Raw genomic sequence first — 18,161 nt, 5'->3', positions numbered from 1 at the left:
GAGTTTTCCTTCTCTACTTCCGCTGTCTCGGCACAGAGTGAGCAGCTGTCACCCCGTGTCCCTGGAGGGGCATGGTGCTGGCCTTCGGTTCCTTCCCTCTTACAGTTCCAGAAAACACTTTTGATGGATCGTCCATCAGCTAAATTGCAAATTTCAACAAGTCCTGGAATAGTCATTTCACTCAATGTTGTTCCCAGCACCCCAAACGATGTTAAACAAAACCACGATATTTGAGGATTTGCTAGCAACATAGGTCGTTTCTCTTAAAAGTCAGTTTCCGTAGATGACAGAGGAAAACTTTCTGGGTGTGTTCTGCTGCTAAGTGAAAAATGAAGTTTTCCCTTTTGCTCACAGTTACAAAGCATTTATTAATAACACAAAGGTTAAGCAGCCACGCTGTTACATTCTAACAAATTCAGATGGCTCTATTTTTCATATGTGTTTTTCAAAAGAGCGCACATATCGAAACTGGTGGTAGAGGAGAAAAACCAAGAAGCCAAAAGACAACTGAGGTGAGTCACGCTCAGGTTCAATAAACTAAATAAAAACCTAAGGCAAATGTATATTTTAATTTTTAAGCCTAATGTCTGCTCCCAATTTAAAAGGAAGCCGTGTTGGCTTCACAAACAGGTTGGTCTGTTGGAACTCTTCCCAGAATAGTAGTCTATGCTAAACCTGCTCGCAGGCACCCACCCCTGCTCCCCAAGCTAGACCCGAGGCAGTTTCCGCTGCTCTCACGCAGCGCCTGCTTCCAGAAGGCTTCTTCCCGGCTCTCAGCTGCCTGGAGGGAGGGGTGGGAGACAGCGGCTGGGCCTCCCAGGGCTGCCTCACGCGGTGCCCAGGGGGTTGGTCACGCGGCCCAGGAAGTGGAGAGCAGCCGAGTCTCGCTCGTAAAGGGCAAACAGGAACGGGGTGTTCATGGTCACCTCCAGTGCTTCGGGCCTGAGTGGTGGCTGGGCAGACTCCGTGGGCTGCTCTCCATCGTCTGCTTCTAGTTCAAAAAGGACGCTGTTCAGCACCTGCAAAACAGCAAGCATGGGGCTCACTCTCGGAGGCCAGGGGGAGTGGGGGGAGGGTGCAGGGTGGCTGTGCGTGTTGCCCAAGAAGCACACATGCCCCTCAGGGCATGCTCACATGCTCACTCCACCCAGCTCACCTCCCTAAGGCGCCCCTCAGCCCACTGGGGCTCCACATCCCAGCCAGCTTCAGATGTGGCCCACCCATGTTTGGGTCAGTCCACATATTGAGCCCAGTCAGCACAGGGCTCTCCCTGCAGTGCTCTCCAGGCCAGGACTGAGACACCCCATTTTCTCCTCTGCACCTCCCCTGGTGTCCGGAGCATCCAGACTCAGCTATCTGTACGCTGGCAGCTGCCCAGCCAGTACACTGAGCATGTCCCTGTAGCAAGGTGCCATATGATCGGGCACTGGCCTGGGTCACTGGCTCTCTAGATGCTAGCAGCACCCCTGCTTAGGCCCCAGGGAGACCCCAAAGCTATCTCAGAACATATGGTAGGGAGGGCTTTGCCATGCTCACCTGTCCCTGCAAAGCCCCAGTAAGCCCCAGCCACTTCTCCCCCATGCAGAGGTGCACACCCCGCCATGCTCTGGCCGCCCTCCTACTCTGAACTTCCTGCGGAAGCTTCCTCTGTGGTCCTTTCCCCTAAAGCCCCCTCCCTGTGGAAACAGAACCCATGTCAGGCCCACATGGTACCTTTCCCACTCTGACGCTGGCGTCACTGATCTTGCCCAGGTTCGCCTCGGCACCCAGCAGGGTGGGCAGCTTGGACTGGGTGAGTAAGTCCTGCAGGTCATAGGAGCCTCGTAGCACCAGCTGGGGGATGGTCAGGCGGATGACCCTGGCGAAGTGACACACAGTTAGGAGGGTTTTCAGTGGCCCACTGTGAGGTCTTGGGCTGTATCATGGGAAGCCCGAGAGTGTCAAATGTCCCCAAGGAAGGGGAGTTTATGTCGTCACCCAGTTAGGTTTCCTTGAAAAAACTTTCAGCAACAGATAGAATAAAATAACTCATGTCCTCTGAAACCCTCTGAGGAGGATGCACAGCATCTAACAGCAAAGAGCTCTGGGTGACTGAGTGTGAAAAGTTGTCTTTGCTTTATTTATTCAAGTTAACTGAAGGTGTACGCCTTGGATAATTAACAATTGCTGTTATCCTAATAGTGCTGCCTGTCTTACTATCTACCTTTGGCAGTGTTCTTGATGGAGAGACCCCTTGGAAAATAGAGACATGGGACAAATGAACAGCGTCAGCCTCTGTGCAGAACCCATTGCTTACACCAACTCCGTGGACCTGCACTTAGAGCCTCTGCCAGCCCCTGGCATCCCAAGCCATGGTTGTCTCCAGTGATGCACAGAGCCCTACAGGCCGACAGTCCCCTCTCCATGGCTATGGTACCCCCACCAACCAAAAGGTATAAGTGACCCAAATGGATGGATGCATAGATAGACAAAGTGTGGTATGCCCATCGAATGGAATATTATTTGGCCTTAAAAAAGGAAAGTTTGATGCATAAGTGAGGCTGGAAGGCAAAACGCTAAATGAAATTTCAGTCACACTAGGACAATTATTGTCTGACTCTACTTATGTGAGGCACCTCAAGCAGTCAAGTCCATGGAGACAGAGTGTAGAGTGGTGGGAACAGGGGCTGGAGGATAGGGGCGGCCAGGTGGAGAACTGGTGTTTACTGGACAAAATTTGTTTGGGATAATGAACAGATTCTAGAGATAAAGGTTGGTGATGGCTGCAAAACAACATGAATGTGTTTAGTACAATTAAACATGTAAAAATGGCGTAAGCAGTAAAGTTCGTGTTACACATTTACCATGATTAACAATAATGATAACCACAACAAAGGAACTGGCCTCAGCAGGTCACCAGTGTCCCTTGGTGCCCGACAAGCCTGGTGCAAGCATGGAGGGAATTTTTTGTTCCATCACCACAGGAAAGAGGAGAAAATAATTTGGGCAGCAAAACAAGGGAGATCTGGATTCAGAGCAGCACCCTAAGAAAGCTCCATCCCCAGCCTCCGAGAGGGGTCCAAACTCTGGAGATGCAGCTAATTGTGTACGTATGTGGGATGGCAAAGAATATGCAGTGGAGAAGGGACAGTTTGTTCAACAAATGGTGCTGGGGAACCCGGGTGCTAATGCAATCAGGGAGATGCAAATCAAACCACAATGAGATACCACCTTTCCCCAGTGAGAATGGCACATACTAAAAAAACTAGCAACAACAAATGCTGACGAGGATGTAGAGAAAAATGAACTATCCTACTCTGCTGGTGGGGCTGCAAACTGGTCCAATCACTATTGAAGCTGTGTGAAATTCCTCAAAATACTAAAAAATGGAGCTTCTATATGACCCAGTAATTCCACTCCTAGGAATCTACCCAAAGGACTCAAAAACATCAGTTCAAAAGGATACCTATTCTCCTCTGCTTACTGAAGCACAATTTACATTAAGCAAGCTATGGAGACAACCCAAAAGCACAGAAGTAGATGACTGAATCAAGAAGATGTGGTATATTTACCCAACGGAATATTACTCAGCAACCAAAAAGGATAAATACATGCCCTTTGCAGCACCATGGATGGAACTGGGATTATGCTCAGTGAAATAAGACAGAAAAAAAAGAAAAATATCAGATGGTCTCATTTATAGGAGGAATGTACAAGAACCAAATAAGGAATTGCGTGGGGGGTGGGGTGTAATCATAATAAAGTAAAAATAAAAATCATCAGACAACTATAGTTCAGAGACATTCTGTAGGGGAGGAAGAGAGAGAAGGATCAGGATAGCAGTGGGAAGAGCACAAGGGACTACGGTGATGGTGCACAGGTGAACTGGTGTGGGAATTTCACAGGGAAATCACACATTGTACAGCAATGAAGAATGATGTTTCTCTCTCTCTCTCTCTCTCTCTCACTCTCACACACACACACACACACACACACACATTTAAAAGGGCCACTCCCACAGGGCTTGTCGAAATACGTCTCGGTCTCCAGTCTGGTGGGTAAATATAATCACAAAGAAAAGCATGCTTCCCCTCTCCTGGACCCCTCCAGAGTGCAGACACAGAGTTGATATGGTGAGAGAGAGAGATGATAGATGCCGGGGCCAGGCCTCCCACTCTGGAGCACCAGCAGGCCTGTGCCACCACGGGTCTTCCTGCTCCCTGGCCAGGCACAGCCCAAACCTGCCACGTGGCATCCTGCCAGGGACAGAAGGACCCACACACTACCCTTCTGCAGGGGGAGCAGCCCTGGGGTTCCAAACAGTTTCTGGGAGACATACCGGGGAGACAGGTTCTTCATCCACATCAGGAAGTCGTGCTGGAAGGCGAGGGCCTCCACCCTGCGCAGGTCGGAGGGGCAGTGGGGCTGGATGAGCAGCAGGCAGGCGTTCTCGCTGAGCGGCACGCGGGTCATGGACAGGTTGTTCTGTGCATCATTCCAGTGGCGGAAGGTGCCCGTGCCCGACAGCATGGGGACCGCCACTGAGGTGCTGTTATCCACCCAGAAGTCCTGGGGCCCAGGCAGCCGGGAAAACCCCTTCATCTTTCCTGGAGGCAAGAGGAGAAGGGGCGGTGAGGCAGTACTGGGGGCGGCAGCTAGAGACCTAGGGGGGCTCAGGGCCCTGCCCCACCTCTCTCCCAAGCACCCCAGGTCACCCAGAGCACCCAGACCACTCTGTACTTCCCAATCACCGAGCCCAATCTGAGCGCATTGGCTGGCAATGTTGAAGACACGGGCGTGTGGGAACCTGGGACTTCACCTGTCACCTCACTGAGGCCCACAGAGGAAGCCCTGAGAGCTCAGGGAATGGGCCAGTCGCAACCAACCGGTCAAATGCCAATGATACGACCTGGCCGGAAAGTCATGGTCTGCCACGTCACTTTTGTTTTTTAATACATTTTCTTTCTTTCTTTCTTTCTTCCTTCCTTCCTTCCTTCCCTCCCTCCCTCCCTCCCTACCTACCTCCCTCCTTCCTTCCTTCCTTCCTTTCTTTTTAAAAGATTTATTTATTTGTGCATACAGAACTTGGGTACAGGCCAGAGGTGCAGGGGTGGTGAGAGGATTCACCAGAGACAGAGTGGGGAGCAGAAACAGTTCAACCGCCAAAGTACACTGCTGAGGGGAGCAGCGGGCGGGTCAGGAGAGGTCTGCCACGCCATGTGGTCACCTCCGGGGCAGGCGGGAATCGAACTCATGTGGAAGCGGCTTTAGATTCTCAGTGCTATGCTTTAACCCGCTGCGCCACCAGGGAGGGCCCTGTTTTTTAATACATTTTCTTTTTTAGAGCAGTTTTAGGCTCACAGGAATCTGAGGAAGCTATTCCCCTGCTCCTACTCACGCTTCGACTCCCCCATTATCAACATCCCCCAGAGAGAGACATTTGTCACAACCGATGGCCCTGCATTGACCCCGCATCATCCCCCAGCATCCATGGGTCACACTGGGGTTCACACTGGCTGCTGGGGGGTATTACACGCTCCAGTTCAGGACAGGTGCAGCACTGCCCAGGGGAGCACCTGCGCCCTGCCCCCGTTTGCGCCCTCTGCCTGAGCCCACTTCTAACCTTCACTCAGAGCCAGCCCTGACGGAGTGCGGACTGCGGACGGCACTAGTGTTCCCCCACCTCACGGGCCTAGAACGCAGGGCACCCTGGCATGACGGCTGCACTTCTCAGTGCCTGGGATTGACAGCCTAGGGACAGACAGCCCACCTGGTTGTGCCCAGCACACTGGGGCAGAGGTGATGCGCACCACTTCTCCTGGACCTGGAGGACAGGGGGAGCTGCCCGCAGAACTGGGTCTCTGTGTGACCATCACACCCACGCACCCTCTCCCTCTGTGGCCCTCTCCTAGAAAGACAAGGTGCCCCCGGGCATCTGGCCCTGGAGAGTCTGAGCAGAGGCAGCTTGATAGTCAGGGTGCACCCCCTTTCTATGGAGCCAGAGACCTCCCGGGGCAGGCGGGCCAGCGTGGGAATGGTGGGAGCAAGCAAGCCTGCTGGCTGGCTCTGACTCCTGGGGCCCTCAGAGGGAGGGGGAGACCAGGGGCTTCCTTTTAGCTTGGACCGAGTAAGTGTGCGCCCACTCCCATCCTCTCCAGGAGGGTGGGTGAGCAAGCAGCTGCAGCACCTCCTTCTCCATGGCCCTACCGTGGTGGGAGTCCCACGTGCCCAAGTCTGCCCGGAGGTCTGGTCAGTTTGTTTAGAGGGAAAAAAGATATTGTTCCATCAACGAACTAAAGCAATAGAAGGATGCTGCCTGCAAAGAGACATTGGAGTCTAGAACAGGCGCTTCCCCTTCCTTCCCACCCACCTGCAAAGCTCAGTGCCCTGCCCTCACCCAGAAGTTAAGTAAATCTCTCAGGGTTAAGTCAACTGGTGTCTGGAAGCTGCCAGGGCAGGCGCCCAGCTGGAGTGACAGCAAGCGCTGGACGGAGGCCAGCCTGGAGCGCGTCGGCTGCCAGGCCCCTAGTGTGGCCTGGCCAGTAGGCAGTGGTACCAGAAGGGGCACCCCAGAAACAGACACACCGTGGCGGGCAGGACGGTGTGCATGCCCACTAGACAGAAACTCGCAGAGGGAGAGCTTCCAAAGCAAGAGCAGAGGCCGGGACGTGGTGGGGCTGGACGAGCACAGGGCTTCTGTCCTTCTAAGCGTCCCCCTCCTCTCCCTCTGTCTCGCTCTACCAAATGAATCATGCAGACAGGCGCTTTTCCAAAATGAGACCTCATTTTGGAAAAGTGGTTTTCTGGCTTTACCTTTTGGGGGGACATGACGCTGTCCGTGAGTTTCTCCCACAGCTCCCCTGAGGAACATTGGGCCAAGCCCGTGGGCCCCCTGGCCGCCATGGAGTGTGGCCTCGAGCTGGGTGGCCCCTGCACTGGGCTCTGCTGCCGGGACCTGACAGTGCTGGGTCCTGGGCGGTCTCGGCTCTCTCACTTTCCCCTGCACCCCAAGGCAGACTGACGCTGCCCAGAGCTTTCACAGACCTCAGGGGTATTACAATGGGATGGGCGCGTTACCTGCTGGCTGCTGGCTCATTTGGCTGCCTGTCCCCCACAAGGGTACACATTGTCTCCTCGTCATCAAGGTCACACCTGAGTCTCTGCAACGCCCCTCACACGTGTCCCCCGACCTACCCATCCATCTGCAAAGTCACTATTTTCGCACATGTTCCTGGGACAGTTTTTGCAATATTCCATAACCTTCCCGGGCACCTCCTGCCTGCAATCCACACAGCACAGGCTGCCGGGATGACCTCTGAGTGGGCTCTTCCTCTCCAACACCTACTCGCCAATGAACTCCCAACCTTCCCAGCACCACACACAGTCTTGAATTCTGGCCCCCGTCCACCTTTCCAGGCCTGCCCGCTCGGGTCCCACGCTCTCCTCAACTCTGGTCAAACAAGGCTGCTCCTGTTCTTGCTCCTCATCCTCAACTTGGAAGCATTTGCTTACTTGCTTGCTCTCTTCAAAGCAGCTCTGTCCCCTTGTCGCCCAGCCCCTCCGTCCCCTCCCTAGCAACCCTCTTCTGGGTGCTCTGAGCCCCAGAGAACCTTCTTACCACACCTGCCTCTGCCGTCTTGTGGTCCAGGAACTCGCCCACAGATTCATCTCCCTTGTTGAACAAGTAGCCCGGGCTTGGGACCTGCACTGCACAGCCTTCTTACTCGGCACGAATGAGAACCCAGACCAGAGTCTCACAAGTAATAATACCTCAATGACTATTTGTTGACTGAGCTCGTGTCATTGGGATTTCTCGGTAGCATCCCTCCTAACGGACGGGAACCCCAGCTCTACTGAGCGAGGAGCTGAGCCGGAGGGTCAGAAGCTTTGGGTCTCCTTCCCAGAGTCCCCCTTTGTGACTGCCATCTTGAGCAAGTCACTTTGTCTCTCTGAGACATTTGCTTTGCCAGTAAGTGAAAAAAGTGGCAACGCTTCACTGCATCACAAGGGGATTAGTGACGAAGGTGAAAGGATGCAGCGTAGTAACTGCACAGAGCTGCTCAACCAGGGCGCCCACTGGGTCAGCCTCTGCCATCCCCGCTGAGGGGGTCTGCAGGTACTTCCTCACGTCCACCACCCTGCCATCTCCGTGGCCTGGCCCTACTCATTCAGACCACAGAGACTGAGAACTGCCCCCTGGCAGAGCCCACGGAGGGTTTGTCCTACCTTGGAAGTGGACATAGGTGTTGAAGAGCAGGGTGCTGTCTGGACTGACTCCGGTCAGGGGTCTGTTCATTTTCCACCCTGTCACTGCCTGCATGAACCTGTTGATCTTCTCGGCAGCCAGATCCGGGTCCGTGGACAAGTCCAGGGAGCGTGGGAGAGTGACCGGGGCAAAGGGAGCCAGGCCCAGCACAAATGGCTGCTTCAGGCGCAGCCCCGGCGCCGTGAACAGTCCCACCACGGTCGACAGGAGCAGTCTGGCCTGGCCGTGAGCCCCGCCCTGGGTGACCAGAAGGCCCTGGATGGTCTGCAGCGCCGAGAGGACCTTGTGCCCATCCAGCCTGGAAGTGCAGCCCTTGTTCTCCCCAGGGACACCCAGGAACACCTGCAGTCTGCTGGCCGTGGGGTCCGAGGCGCCCAGGTAGAAAGAGGCCAGGGTCCCAAAGAGAGCAGTGGGGGAGAACACGGCCCCCGCAGCCCCGCCCCAGGCCTCGCCCAGCAGCTTGTACATGCGGAAGCCCATGAAGTTGAGCAGCATCCCCACCTCCGCGGCCCTCATCTTGTCTTCTGCCTCCAGCTTCTTGGTGGCCAGCACCAGCTGCTCTCGCAGCGCCTCTTCATTCACAGGGGATGTCTTGGCCTGAATCGGGACCGGGGCGAAGGCCGGGTGGCTGGGTGTCTCTGCATGGGATTTCTCCAGCTGGTCGCAGCTGCTCTTGCTGTAGACGAGGAGGTGGAAGGGGTGTATGTACACCCGGTCCCCGGCAGCCAGGCCAGCCCAGCTCAGCAGGCAAAAGACGGCGGCCAGCAGACGCACGCCGGCAGGCGTCATCTCTAGTCGGGGCGCTCGCTTCTGCGTACCCTGAAATACCATTTTGTGATGGTGAAAGGCAATTATTAACTAGTCGCTAACCAGACTTTTAGTTTTTCCCATATTCCTTGCACCCATTTAGCTCAGGAGATGTTCCCGGCCCGTCCACAGACAACAGAGAAGAAGAAATGGAATCAGTGCGCCATGGAAGACTTCTACAGGGTCGAGGTGCAAAACCCACGTTACTTGGGCCGAGCTGGGGTTTTGCAGGGCTTTGTTTAGGAGGGGGTTGATTTCATTGTAGTTAGATTTTATAGTGGTGGGGATGTCTTAATGTTAAGGAGATAGGCAGATCTTAAAACTGAGTTGACCATTAGATCAAGTAAAAATACCAATGTCTTCCCAAGCTTTGTGAGTGGCTGTTATTATTACCTTGTGTTAATCAGTGGCATCATGCTTCGGTCAATAATCAAATAATCAAATATTTAATAAAAGAATAATGTGGAGACATTTGAATTTGTCTTTAAGGGAAATCTTTGAACAATCGAGGCTCATGATATTTATGCAAAAAATTAAAAATTCATACATTGCAGTCCTAATCCCCAGAACCTCAAAATGTGTCCATATTTGGAGACAGAGTCTAAAAGGGCCATTTAGGTTAAATAAGGTCATTGGAGTGGATTCTAATCCTGTCCCATGTGTGCCCTTATAAGAAGAAGAGATGAGAGAGAGACCGTGTGAGGACACAGGGGGACAGGTGCTGTCTCCCCGCCAAGGACAGAGGCATCAGGAGAAGCCAACCTTGCTGACACCGTAGTCCTGGCCTTCTAGCTCCCAGCTCATAAGGGACCAGATCTCTGCTGGCCAGGCCACCAGTCACGGCACCCACTCTGGCAGCCTGAGGACAGTAGTATGTGATAGAGGGTTCTGCCTCTGTCCTGAGAGTCAAAGGTGTCCAGACAGCAGGTCCGTGTGGAGAGATAAGTCAGTGGGGCAAGAAACGTCCAGCCTTGTCCTTTCAACCAGGAAAGACCCACTTCCCTCCCCAGCTGAGGTGTGTGATTTAGGGTAGAGATTGTTCACGTAGGCCTTATCTCATCCTCGCTAGTCATTTTGCTTTCATGTCTGCAGACAAAGAAGTGGACGTTCTGAGAGGTAGAGACACTCCCAAGGGCACAGAAAAAACACAGAACAGAGAAGGGATTCAGACCTGCTTTTACTCTCAGGCTATTCTCAGTTCCAGGCCCAGGGGACTCACCTGAGAAACTGTGGGGGCTGTGAAGGCCTGGGTCTCCACCCTCACCCCCAATTAAACGGTCCTGGAGTGTGGCCTGGGAATGGGCTTTTAATCTCTCCCTGGACATAGAGTGTACAGAATCCAGCACCAGGGGTTCAGCCTGAAACCCGGGCATCTCTCATCAGACTCCACCCCAAAACAGCTCACACTGACACCCACAGAGCGGGAGCTCCAGGTGGCCCATGAAGCACCAACAGCAACAGCCTGACAACAGGTCTGCACCAGGGAGGTGATGGCGTTTTAAACACTCCCGGTCCCTGGCTCGGTTATGGAGCCGTGGTTTAGAGTCGCCATCGCAGTCCTGAGCACAGGTGGCCAGGGGTGAGTGCGCAGGTCTCCGACACTTGTGCCTTCAAGCCCTGCGACTGGGGGCAGCCTGGGGTCCCGGAAGGGAAGACGCTCAGCTGCGCTGGCCACGCAGCTCCTCCTCCCACTTTCCTCGCTAGACAGGGCTCCTTTAGTTCCAAAACATTTTTAATCAGATTTTAGTTAATTAATTTTTGTGTGGAAGAACTGGGGTGTAGGCCAGAGGTATAGGGGGTGAGAGGACTCACCAGAGACAGAATGGGGAGCAGAACAGGCAGGTGGCTGACATCTTCCGCTGAGGGGAGCAGCAGGGAGACAGGAGAGGCCTGGTGCGCCCTGTGGGCCAGCTCCCTGGCTGGGGATGGACTCAGGCCTTAGCAGTGATGGTGCTGAGACTTAACCCCTTGGCCACCAGGGAGGCCCCTCATTTCTTTTTAGTGCTGTTTGTGAAGTACCATTATTATACATCCTTGCTAGTGTGTGGTCAGTGTGGGACTGTCCCCAGGTGGAGGCGCCACAGCCCTGCCGCCACTGAAGCACCACAGTCTTCCACCATAGTCCACTGTGCGCCCCAATCCTCCTGTTTTACCCTGTCCCTGCCCTTCTAAAAGCCCGGTTTTAAAGTTTGCTTTTGTCCGACCCTCTGTTTATTTTCCTGTGTTCCTCCTATAAGGGACACAATCTGGTATTTACCTTTGTCTGGCTATGTCACCCAATATAAGCCCTCCTAGCTCCGTCCACGTTGCTGCAAATGCATGCGTTTATCTTTTTGACTGAGTAGTATTCCACTGTGGGCATATGTTGTATCTTCTTGGAGCAATCAGGTGGTTTCCCAGGTCTAAAACTTATCCCGCTTCTCGCTCCTTTCTTGTGAAGGGTAAAGTAACTCGCTTACCATGTTACTCTTAGCCTCCTCAACCTCCCGATCTCTAACCCCAAAGCACCCCCCAGAACAGCTCCAGGGCCTCCCCGGAGCTTCGGGATGGCACCATGGACTCAGAGCTATGTGAGTCTTTCCTGCCCATCTGTGCCTGCCCAGGAGCCCCAACTTAGGCAGGCCGTTCTGTAGGCACCCCAACTTAGGCAGGCCATTCTGTAGGCACCCCAACTTAGGCAGCAGTTCTGTAGGCACCCCAACTTAGGCAGCAGTTCTGTAGGCACCCCAACTTAGGCAGGCAGTTCTGTAAGCACCCCAATTTAGGCAGGCAGTTCTCTTTCCTTTCCCTGATCTGGCCCCCCATACCTGCTCTCAACAGACGGCATTTAACCTCAGTGTATTGCGTGTTTGCTCTGCTCTTGTCAGCAGCTGGCCAAAAGAACTTTGACTTCTGACCTCAGCCTGACCTTCCTGCCTGTGCCTGGACTCCGTCCACTGTTCCCATAAGAAGCCATATGACATGGAAAAGTGGAACATGAAATCTCCCCATGAGGCATGCTAGTTCATGCCTCATATAAAGGTCAAATCAACTCGAGTCACCAGACCTGTGCAAACCCAAGTGCAAACCCGTGGACCTGAGTGAGGACACCCCCCTGCAGTCCTGAGGGTGGGGCCTTTTGGGAACACGCGGGGAAATGCAGCCCCTGTTTTGCAGCCCTGCACGGCAAGGCAGTTCCAAGTGAAGCAATTCCATGAATCATCTTCAAGGCTAAGGCTGTTGTTTGCTCTCAACTGTGACCTGTCGCTGCACCTTCATCCTACGTCAGCACGCAGTAGGGTCTGAGGGTGAAGGGGCCTCTGGGTGCCCTGGCCCTCTCCCTCCTGGACCCCCTCTTTACAAGCCCCTCCTTCTAGGCGCCCCCATTCCTCGTGGTTTAATGATCATGGAGCAGGTGGCAGCTCTCGCTCACGTGATGCCCACTGTTGCCAGGTGCTGCGTGGGGGCTGCTCACGTATCAGCACCTTCTGTCCTCACCACAGGCCTCACCTTCCTCATGAGGCTGCCTGGACACCCTGTTTCATGAAGCGAGTGTCCCCACCGTGCCCGGCACCGTGAGCGCACTTACTCTGCTCCTCTCTCCTTTTACCAGACACTGGTCACCTCGTGACACTGTGCATCATCTGTCTGTCTGTCTGTCTAGCAATCTACTTAGTTACTGTGTTCAACAGCTGTTGTCTGCTTCTCACACACTGCTGTGTTCACTGACGTATATACCACATTTCCAAAACTGTGCCTGGGACACCGTAGGTACTTGGCTAGTCACAACTACTATCACAGAGTAGCTTAACCACACCACTGTTAAAGGAGTCCATGAACGTCTCTGCAGAGGAACAGGGAAGCTCAGTGAGTTGATCAACATCACCCGCTAGGGATTCAAATCTAGGCCCCCGACTCCATAGTGCATCTGCATAGCTTCTTGAACAAATAATAAGAATTCCCCTTTTTAGTTGACACTCACATTAATGGAGCCTTCTAATTTATACCAAGTTCACAAGACCAGGCGCTGACATGAGTCCTATTTTATGCATGAGCAGCTAAGATTCAGGGAGACAAAGTGACACACTTGACTGCTTCGGACCCCAGTTGCTAGCCCAGGCCCAGAGGCAGCTGTGCCCCAAGGAGACCAACCTCACCTGAGCCCTGTGGGGCCCAGCCCAGCCCAGGACTAGCCGAGCCCGGCTCCACCCTCTGCCCTAGCTTGGCTGCATACAGGAAGAAAGGCTGGCGGACTCTAGGCCACCAGGACTCCTTTCTTGCTGGCCCCGGCGACCCTGCCTTGCTCAGAAGGGGAAGGAGGAACCGGCCGTCCTGCCCTAAGAGTGAGGAGAGGCAGCACCTCTGGTGAAACCCAGGTGGGCCCTGAGGCCCTGAGGGGCAACAGCCCATGTCTGGACCTCTGGCATCAAGAAGAGGTGGCCTCTGAGTCTTCGGTGTTCAGGACCACGGCGAAAAAGGTGACCCTGGATGTTGGTTTCTAGGTGGATTCAGGCACTGCCTTCCCACAGCGCTTCCCCAACTCCCAGCCCTCTACTTCCTGAAGACAACCCAGCTGTCCCTAGAGAGCCTAAAGAGCAGGGGGACGGAGCTCCAGAGGCAGGCGGTGGCTGGAGAAGCCTCACTTACCTTCTGCTTTAGTCCGGAGACACAGCAGCCTCTTCCCTGGCTGCCTGGGAGGCCTATTTATATCTGCCGGGTGGGGATGGAGCCGTTCCCAGACTGTTCTGTGACTGGGCTTGGGGGGAGGGGGTTGCATCAGTTGGCCAGCCAGAGGGGATGGAGGCCCCAGACGGGCCTCCCAGGCGGAAGGAAGCCAGAGCCTCTCTCATGCTGGGACTCCTTCCAGGAAGTCGGGGTGATCGATGCTCGCTCGCACTGCTTGCTGAACAGCAGGAGCTGGTACACGGTGGAGTTACACATTTACTGAAGTTCGCCGGGGCTGGTGTTGCCATTCCTGGGCATGCAAACATCCCACTTCGGGGTGTGAGGTATCTCTGCCCTGATGTGATGGCCAGAGGCAGCCACGCAAGCCTGAGCCCCCTCAGGATGTGCTGCTGTTGGTGGACCCAGGGACCCAGTGCGGTCAGGGGGGCAGGGAGAGCAACGCAAAGGTGACCTGGGGGTGACTTCTGACCTTGAGACCTTGAGCAGCTCAGCATTTGTCCAAACAGCAGCAGGGCCTCCTCCACGGGAGGGCCTCTGACAGGTCGGAGAAACACACAACAGAATAAAAGCGCCTTCTGGAAGCCTGTGCTGGAGCCCGGAGACGGCACAGCCAGATGGAAAGACACCAACAAAATGCTTTCAGACCGTGGGAAGGAACAGTCTGTAAGCGCGGGGGAAGGTTCCAGGGAGAAATGCCTCTGGAGTCAAACCTTAAGGGATAAACAAGTTGGATTCTGAAGTTGCAGAAAGAGAGTTTTCAAGACAGAGGTTTTTATGCTGCCAGCAAAGAGGTGGGGAAGCGTGGGGCTGGCTTGGAGGCCACGGGCAGCCAGGATGCCAGAAGGGAGGTCAGTGATGGCCACGAAATGGCCGCTCTTCCCCGGCTTGGGAACACAGGTGTGGGCACTGATACTTCACCCAGGGAGAGTTAAACACGAAAAAGTAGAGGGAAATCGAAGGGCAAAGGGGGTGGAAAAGCATCGGCACAGAAGGGCAGGGTGATCCCCAGGCCTGTGTCAGCAGCAGGGGCCGGTGTTCCAGAGGCCAGGGTGGGGTGCAACGGGGTGGGGGGCGGATTTTGAGAAGTGAGGAGAAAGCACTGGAAAGAAGTTGTAGGCAGTTTGTCATGCTGGCTTAACGCCGTCTGTGCTGAGACATCTCCATCCAAGGAATTCTTGATCTTTACTGCTCAAAGCCAACAGTAAATGGGTCCTGAGCTCAGGAAAGAATGAGATGGTTTGAGAAGCCAATATGACAGGCAGTGAGTGGGACAGGTGGAACCACGAGCTGCTCTATAACAAAGTATAGTAATGAGAAGAGGGGTTGGGAAGCCCTATACACTCAACTTGGAGTCAGAGGCGTGATTACTATTCAGAATCCTACTTAAATGAGGCTGGGAGTCCAGGCTCGTGTAAATCGGCAAAGTTCAGGATCCGATAACATTCTTTGCATCTCCCAGTGTTTCCCAGACTGGTGGAATTGTGGAGGTGATCCTCCAGGGGTCATGGTGAAAATTAGGGAGGAGTTCCTGATCCATGAAAGCTCTCTCCTAGCTCCCGCTCTCTGTTGTTGATGCCCTGGAAGCATTGCATCATGGGGCCCTGCAGCTGGAACAACAGTGTCATGCTTAGAACAACAAGCAAAATTCTACAGCACCTTCTTTTAAAGTTCTAAGTTCTGTAGTTCTTGGGACTGGCAGAATGGCAGCACCACAGCCTGGGGGCTCCCTGATTCCTCTTTCTCCCCTTCTCTGCACTGCCCCAAGTTGTACCAGGGGTTGACCAGATGTCTGAGTAGCTCCTATTCATTGGATCACCCTTGTTGGTAGGTGAGGGTTTCTCTCGTTGTTATGAAATGACAGGATCACATAAGATTGGGCAGGAAGGATGGTCCTAATGTGCATCTTTTTGAATGACTCTCATATACAGAACTTCAGAAATCTGAGCTACCAAGGGCCCACCGCCACCCCTTGGCTTGAGCCCTGTGTGTGCCTCCTCCGTATGTACCAAGCATCCTCTCTGCTCTCTAATTCGGGGACACAGGTGGCAAAAGATATCACCCTTACTGCCCCTGGGCCTTAGGCCACCCTCCACAGGTCTGTGGCCCTCTGTCTGCCTGTGTCAGGCTGTCCCTCCAGGGATGGCCATCCTCTCTCTTCCAAGGACTTTCAGTATCATAGTGGTGTTATCTAATGGGTCCTTGAAATCGATGTCCTTTCTTGCATCAAATCAATGCAGTAACACTGTGAATGCTCTCCAGGGCTGGTCTTGAGCAGGGCCAGATGAAGGAGGAACATGCCTTGGGACAGTGAGACCGCTTTTATTCCTGGGGCTGTGGCTCCTCATCTTTCAGTGTTTATGAAAGCAAGCTTCAGAGATGACAAGGCCTGTCCAAGTTCATTTCAAGTTCATCCCAAGGCAAGAGAGGTCTCTATGTCCACACAGAAATGTCTCTCCTAGTAATGATACATCCCTGGAGAGTGGGGCGAATAAGGCAAGTGATCATTGTTACATTGGACACATGAAAGGATCCCTGCTTCAACTCCTTGCAACATTGGCTAGTGGCTCTTAATTAGCTCCCAAAGCTCACTATCAGCTTCATGTATCTTTTGTGCAAGATTTTTAAGCTCATTAAAATAAGTCAGAAAATTGCTGAAGCATTTTATCCAGAATGTAAATTATTCTCAGAAGGAGCATTCACTCAAGCAAACCAGGCTTTTAACCCAGCTCAGCATTGGGATGATTTTCTTTCTTGCCACCAAGCCCTTGCTCAGACTGGGACCCTGGAATCCGCGTGGATAGGGCCTGCCACACTAGATCATAGTGATGTCAGGAGGGCTCCTTGAGCTAATAACATTTGGAGGTCAAGTTTATTCTGAGATCAGTGAGATGAGCTTTGTTCTCATTGGGAACTCCTACTTGCCCATCTCTCACCAGTCAGCTAGTCATGGGATAAGCACACAGATTCCGGCTCCAGAGTCAATACAAGCAAAGCAGGAAAGTAGGAGATGCTTCCATATGTATGTGACACCAGCAGACCTGGTACCAGCTCAGATAAAGTAAAGGAAAAATGAAGGTGACCCAGTGTCAAATTTTGCTTCTAGGACAAAACTCATTGCCTCCTGGGGGACTTATTTCTGCTTGGATCAGAACAGAACATTAATCTTAGGATTTGTGTAAACCCCGTGAAACTGAATGCATCGTTCACAGGAAGAAGGGAGGGGAGAGGTTCACTTTCTTACATCCCAGTTTTTCTTTTAAAGATGTTATTTATTTCTGCATATAAGAACTGGGGTACAGGCCACAGAGGTGCTGGGATTGAGGGGAGTCACCAGTGACAAGTGGGAAGCAGAACAGGAAGCTTGACTGAAACACACTGATGGGGAGCACTGCTGAGGGGAGCAGTGGGAGAGGCAGGGGAGATCTGCTGTGCCATGTGGGTCAGCTCCCTGGCTGGGGATGGAACTCATGCTGCAGGGGCTGCCGACAGCTTTATGATGCCTTAATCCCTTGCACCACCAGGGAGGGCCCCATCCCAGTTTTCATCTGTATGACAAGGACAATACTCCTGAGTTCTCCTCACTGCTCTTCTGCAACAAGGAAGCTGGAATTGGAGCTCTCAGTTTGTAAAGGGACTCGTTAGGGGAAAATCTATTTCTTTCCATGAAGGAGCACTCAAACACAAAGAAAATTTTCTCTGTTAGTTCACATAGGCTTTAGCCAATTCACAAAATAGTCCTAGAGTCCCCCCCGTTTTCCCTGGGTTGATTGGCCGGCGGGGCGGCCGTTTGGCCTTCTTGCCCTTCTTTGGGCCTTGCCTCTCCAGACTGCTGCATAAGATGACTTTGCTCATGGCGGTGTAGCTGCTCGTTCAGGTGCAGCAAACCACCTGGGAGTAGGGACAGTGGCTTAAGATTTAAAAAGTCGAGAGAAATCTGGTGATTGGGACATGTTTCCGAAGTTATAGCTGAATAGATGGCTTTTCTTGGCCACCAGTTGCAGTGGTATAAATAGGAAATCGGTTGTTTGATTCTATCAATTTAAGTGCTAGTTGACATAATTCATGAATCCATTTCCAGGTTCTTATGAAAAGTGGTAATAAACTTGACCAAACTCTGTTGGACCCCTCCGCTCCCCCAACACCTTTTTCCTTTGTCCATGTTCACACAGCAGTTGAGAAAGGTAGTTCTTGTCTAGCCTCCTCTGGAATCATGAGTGACTAGGTAAGATAGTTCTGGCCAATGAGCCACAAACAAAACTCTTTTGAGCTCAGCATCAAGGAAACTATTACCCACTCCCTCCACTACCTAGAAGAATGAAAACTAGGGGGATTACTCAGATTTAGGTTTATAGTCAGAAATAGCATTTCTAGCCAAGAAAGTGATCTATATGACAGGGTAGACATCTAGTTACAGAGCGTGTGGTTTTTCTTTTTTCTTTTTTTT

The 18,161-nt window shown here is 53.0% G+C and overlaps 1 protein-coding gene across 1 annotated transcript; it reads right to left on the bottom strand.

The window, feature by feature from the left end:
• Positions 1–348: 348 nt before the first annotated feature.
• AGT (angiotensinogen (serpin peptidase inhibitor, clade A, member 8)) lies at positions 349–13,779 on the bottom strand. Its single transcript, XM_004690842.2, has 5 exons — positions 13,679–13,779; positions 8,206–9,064; positions 4,319–4,586; positions 1,714–1,858; positions 349–1,019 (listed from the first exon to the last, which is right to left on the bottom strand). Exons 2-5 carry the CDS (start codon positions 9,032–9,034, stop codon positions 828–830), a joined length of 1,434 nt encoding a protein of 477 aa, XP_004690899.1. The 5' UTR covers positions 9,035–9,064; positions 13,679–13,779; the 3' UTR covers positions 349–827.
• Between the last annotated feature and the right edge of the window lie 4,382 nt (positions 13,780–18,161).

The sequence above is a fragment of the Condylura cristata genome, unplaced genomic scaffold (assembly GCF_000260355.1).
Source record: "Condylura cristata isolate star-nosed mole 26May11 unplaced genomic scaffold, ConCri1.0 scaffold00029, whole genome shotgun sequence".
In the NCBI taxonomy this organism is placed as follows: domain Eukaryota; kingdom Metazoa; phylum Chordata; class Mammalia; order Eulipotyphla; family Talpidae; genus Condylura; species Condylura cristata.
The sequence above is the reverse complement of the archived record's forward strand: the minus strand, read 5'-3'. Positions and strand labels throughout refer to the sequence as shown.

Excerpts from the sequence above, each read along its gene's own strand:
- AGT (XM_004690842.2), bottom strand. The coding sequence starts at position 9,034 with ATGACGCCTGCCGGCGTGCGTCTGCTGGCCGCCGTCTTTTGCCTGCTG. Across the intron at positions 4,587-8,205 it reads CACCTATGTCCACTTCCAAG|GAAAGATGAAGGGGTTTTCC; the intron begins GTAGGACAAACC and ends TCTTGCCTCCAG. Across the intron at positions 1,859-4,318 it reads ATGAAGAACCTGTCTCCCCG|GGTCATCCGCCTGACCATCC; the intron begins GTATGTCTCCCA and ends TCACTTCGCCAG.